At 43.4% G+C, this 5294-nt stretch overlaps 1 protein-coding gene across 1 annotated transcript in view; it reads left to right on the forward strand.

Annotated features, from left to right (window-relative positions):
* LOC107728187 (DNA damage-binding protein 1-like) overlaps nt 1–5294 on the forward strand; it is a 32490-nt gene that overhangs the window by 2061 nt on the left and 25135 nt on the right. The window contains 9 exon segments of the mRNA XM_016538286.1: nt 1031–1090; nt 1163–1277; nt 1880–1977; nt 2071–2229; nt 3730–3813; nt 3897–4013; nt 4100–4223; nt 4612–4667; nt 4906–5084. Of these exon segments, the coding sequence (XP_016393772.1) occupies nt 1031–1090; nt 1163–1277; nt 1880–1977; nt 2071–2229; nt 3730–3813; nt 3897–4013; nt 4100–4223; nt 4612–4667; nt 4906–5084 (992 nt within the window).

Consider the following 5294-nt stretch of genomic DNA (forward strand, 5'->3'; position numbering starts at 1 on the left):
CATAAGTCTGAAGTAATGAATTCTGGTAAAGGGGTGCAGAGCCAGTATATAATATAATATACACTGTAATATATTAACTGTATTTCATCTAATTGGCTTTAATCATTTAATAGTCTGTTGCATTGTGTAGTTATTTTTCAGCTCCACGTGGAATCAGACGCTCTACACATGAACAGTGTGCTCATAATTGCATTTCATATCGTTCCGTGTTTAAGTCTATTCTAACGGTTTTACTGCAATATCAGTTAGGTGTGTGCGTGATATTGACCAAAATTGACAGCTCTGTTTTCTGGGATTTTGTCGAGTATGTTTTTGGGCTGGTTTTGTCTTCTCGTGGACGGCAGACTTTTCTGTGCACTGGTCTGTACACCGCAGAGACAGGAATTAACTTTTCCATTAAAGGGCAACATTTGCCCACCTTACGTTGATTCCAAGGGTGTTTTACCATTATACGTTCCTTTTTCTCTAACTGTTCACTGCAGGAGCTGCATCTAAAGCAGTATCTTTATGTGTTTACACAGACCAGTTAATGCAGTGTAAATGCATTAATGCCACCTATGAGCTGCAATTACTATTGCAGAAATAATTATTTGTTTGTTTAAAAAAAATTTAATAAAATGATACTTTAAATATGAAACTACAACCTCCAGTAGGTGGCAGTGAAAGTGTGCACTATTAAGGTGTGTTTTTGTTTTGCTTTTTGCAAAGTGAGTGACTTATTGGATATTGTCAGAGTTAAAAGAACAATTATGATATAATCATAGATGATAAATCTCTGACACCTTTAGTATCAGTGCAGAAACCCCATTGGGGTCTAGTATAAACCACTGAGAGACACACGTCGATCGATGCTGCTTCTGTGAGAGCACTTGAGTTAGGGCTGTGCAAAAAATCTAATGTGATTTTGTGTAGCTTGTCAGTGAACTACGGCTCTGTGTAGTAAATGCCGCTCCATCTGAAAGCACGTGTTGGAGATTTACTACTAATCACAGGAGCGGCTTTACTGACGAGATGCGCATTAAATTCGCAGGTCATAGACGTCCAGTTCCTGTACGGCTGCCAGGCGCCCACCGTCTGCTTCATATATCAGGTATGGATCTTCCTGCGCGATGTGTTTGAGAGCGAGTGTCCCGTCTGCTCATGCGACTGTGTGTGTGTCCAGGATCCTCAGGGTCGGCACGTCAAGACATACGAGGTTTCTCTCAGAGAGAAGGAGTTCAACAAAGGACCCTGGAAGCAGGAGAACGTGGAAGCTGAAGCATCGATGGTCATTCCGGGTGAGGTGACGCTTCACAGACGACTGTTCAGATCTGTTGAACTCGGGCTGCTTGAGCAGAAACCCACATCATTACAAATACTGTATAATAACTTGCATTCATACCAGAACAAGCATTATGCTAATCAGGATAGCATTATGGTTTTATAAATCATGCAGAGTTTGGGACATTTGAACCCTCTGTAAATGTTCTTCACACACAGCATCTCTTTAGCTAAAATAGGCAGCACTAGTATTTCTTGTAAAAATGCATTTCAACAAACAAATCTGGTCTGATCATAAATTAAACGGTGTTTTCTGATTTGTTAATCAACCAGTGAATCATTAACAATTATAAATTACTGTTTTGAATAATTTATTTTGTTAAAAGGATTTTTACAGTCCAAAATGATTCAAATACCATTTTAAAGCTCCTCTGCTTAACTCTGTCATTACAGATTGTCTGTTACACTCTTATTTAATTGTTCGTTAAATTCATTCTTACAGGCTTTGTTCACCCAAACTTGACTGTAGTGATTCATGTTCATGAAGTTGACTGAGCGTTATAGACATGCTGGTTTATGAATCATTGGTGTGAAATGTTGTGTGTTCACATATATTCAGTCCCAGAGCCGTTTGGAGGAGCTATAATCATCGGACAGGAGTCCATCACTTATCACAACGGAGACAAATACTTAGCCATCGCTCCTCCAACTATCAAGGTGAACACATCTGCTGATGTCCTCCTGTCCGTTTCAAGCTGTCGTTTGTATTCTCATGTACTCCGTGATTAAAGCGTGTTTCAAACATCACAGCAAAGCACCATCGTGTGTCATAACCGCGTGGATCCGAACGGCTCGCGGTACCTGCTGGGAGACATGGAGGGCCGACTCTTCATGCTGCTGCTGGAGAAAGAGGAGCTGATGGACGGAGCTGTGGTGCTCAAAGACCTGCATGTGGAGCTGCTGGGAGAGGTGCGTCAGAGCTGCGCTACACTACACATGCTCTCCTAATGCTCTGTGCTCCTCTCAGCAGACTGCAGGACACTACATCAGTTCAGGACTTAGATTATGTTCTGTGTGTGGGTATACAGTGGTGGCCACAGTTATTAGAACACTACTGTTTTCTAGTATTTTCTATCGTTTGCTGTAGTGTGTCAGTAGGAAATATCAGTTTACATTTCCAAACATTCATTTAGTCATTAATTGTAATAATCCAGTGAGATTATTGTGAAAGTGACGTGACGTGGCCAAGAATGGTGACCCATACTCGGAATTAGTGCTGTGCATTTAACCCATCCAAAGTGCACACACACAGCAGTGAACACACACACACCGTGAACACACACCCGGAGCAGTGGGCAGCCATTGTTTTGCTGCAGCGCCCGGGGAGCAGTGGGGGGTTCGGTGTCTTGCTCAAGAACAGCTCAGTCGTGGTATTGAAGGTGGGAGAGAGCGCTGTACATTCACTCCCCACCACCTACAATCCCTCGACTTCCCCTATTGTCTGACAGCAGCCAGTGCTGCACACAGAGATCTGATCTGATCATCATCAGTCTGTCTGGAGTCACATGAAGAAACAGAACAAACTGAGACAGACTCAATCCAGAAGAACTGTTTCTCCGAGACGCTTCTAGAAACCTCCTGCGAAGCTCCTGAGAAACTCTGCTCAAGTGCACCGAGGACAAAAGCTGCTTTAAACACAGAGATGCTCGCACCAAATGTTGATTTAAAGGCCACCTTTTATGCCCCTTTTTACAAGATGTATTATTAATCTCAGGTGTCCCCAGAATGTGTTTGTGAACCTATACTGACCGCTGTTTGGGTCTACGCTGTTAAGATGACCCAAACAAGCAGAAAATCACTCACTGCTCTGAACTGAACAACTTCTATAGCTCGAATAGGAAGATATTTCTTGAATGCTGCTTTTAAATGCTCTGGCGTGAAGATAAGCATGGTGGATAGTGTGTGTGCAGCTCACTCAGGGCGGGGTCACGGCTGATACGGCTGTGTCAATCAACTATCGTGGGCGGGGCTGGTAATGTGTGATGTCACACTTTACAGATTCTGTGATCGGCTTGCTCTGAGACACTGCTCATGATTTATAGAAATTAAAAAACAAGGAGCGGGTAGATTTTTATCATTATAGGGTGGTTGTGTACACACTGCCAACACACATTTATGTTCAAACAACATGTAAAAGTGAATTTTGCATAATAGGTGCCCTTTAATTTAGTTAATAGAAGTTGATGAAATTAGTTTTTTATACATAACACCGGAACATTAGGCTGATTAAAAAGTGAAGTGACAGTGCAGATGTGCAGTCAGACAAACCATTAGTTTTCAGTCACAGTCCGGCCTGTAGATCGCTGGATGTGTCGGTTTTATCCGTTCGGTGTTGATTTGATATGACTGCAAATTGCAATGCTTAAATCAGATACAGACGTGACTAGCATCTCTGTTTGTGTTCACTAGACCTCTATCGCCGAGTGTCTGACGTATCTGGATAACGGTGTGGTGTTTGTGGGATCCAGACTAGGAGATTCTCAACTAGTTAAGGTTGGTAGTCTCACGGATTCATTATTGTTCTGTGATAATGGCGTGTTTGTTAAGGCCAGCGTGGTGTTTGTGTGTGTTTGCAGCTGAATGTGGACAGTAATGACCAGGGTTCGTATGTGGCTGTAATGGAGACCTTCACTAACCTGGGGCCGATAGTGGACATGTGTGTGGTGGACCTGGAGAGACAAGGACAGGGTCAGGTGAGAGACGTCTGCGCATCACTGCGGCCCAGAAGAGCCCTGATTCAGATTCAGTGTGTCATCAGTTGCTGTGTGTGTTCCTGCAGCTGGTGACGTGCTCCGGAGCGTTTAAGGAAGGCTCTCTGAGGATCATTCGGAATGGCATTGGGATCCATGAGCACGCCAGCATCGACCTGCCCGGCATCAAAGGTGCGGTTAAGTGCTCTTCATGTTAATCACTAGCCGCTTACATGCTGTGAATGCACAGTATATCTGTGCTGATTTCCTTTTCCTGCTGTACTGTACTGCTGATGTTTCAGCCGGGTAACTTGTTAAATGAAGGCACTTTAATTTCTTTACAAATATTGAACTGTGTAGCAGTTATTAGCATCATCCAAAATTCCTGTATCAGCTTTATGTATTATTGAGTCATTCAATTTAACAAGTTAATTCAGTACAATGATTTAAATAAAAAATCTAATTTAAAACCTCATTGCAGCACTTTTCACCTCAGTAATCCGTTTCGTGACGTCTGCTGAGAGCTGAACTTCCTGTCAAACCTAATCCACAGATTGATTGCTGCTTAATGACGACTGTAACGTCATGTAATCTTTTGCAGTTTTAGGTGGAGCATCATCACGTTCTACAGCTTCAGTTTTGGAGCTTTCACGCTTAGTAAAGCATACAGCGGTGTCCTTGCCACAGTGCAACAGTGAAAAGGGACCCCTTTCAAACAGTGTTCCGAACGTTGTTTAAACGACATACACCGGTATGGCGGTATTTTAAAAATTCATATCATAAGAAAAATAAACACCGGTATTCGGTATGAACCGGTATACTGCCCAGCACTACACACACGCACACAACTGAGCCGTACTGTACTGTGGTGGTGTTCACGTGTGTGTGTGTTCAGATCACGTCGGTGTCTGTGAGGCTGGTCACTCAGGACAGCAAGGCTCTGGTGAGCGAGTGGAAGGAGCCTCAGGGCAAGAACATCAGCGTGGCGTCCTGCAACAGCACTCAGGTGGTTCTGGCTGTGGGTCGAGTGCTGTATTACCTTCAGATACTCACAGGAGAACTCAAACAGATCAGGTACTCACTCACCCTCTCACACAAACAGAGAAACACTCACACAGAGAATCACTCACTCACTCACTCACTCACACAAACTCTCACTCACTCACTCACTCTCTCTCTCTCACACACTCACTCACTCACACAAACTCACACTCACTCACTCACTCACTCTCTCTCTCTCACACACTCACTCACTCACACAAACTCACACTCACTCACTCACTC

Source organism: Sinocyclocheilus rhinocerous, unplaced genomic scaffold, assembly GCF_001515625.1.
Source record: "Sinocyclocheilus rhinocerous isolate Xijiao unplaced genomic scaffold, SAMN03320098_v1.1 scaffold367, whole genome shotgun sequence".
In the NCBI taxonomy this organism is placed as follows: Eukaryota; Metazoa; Chordata; class Actinopteri; order Cypriniformes; family Cyprinidae; genus Sinocyclocheilus; species Sinocyclocheilus rhinocerous.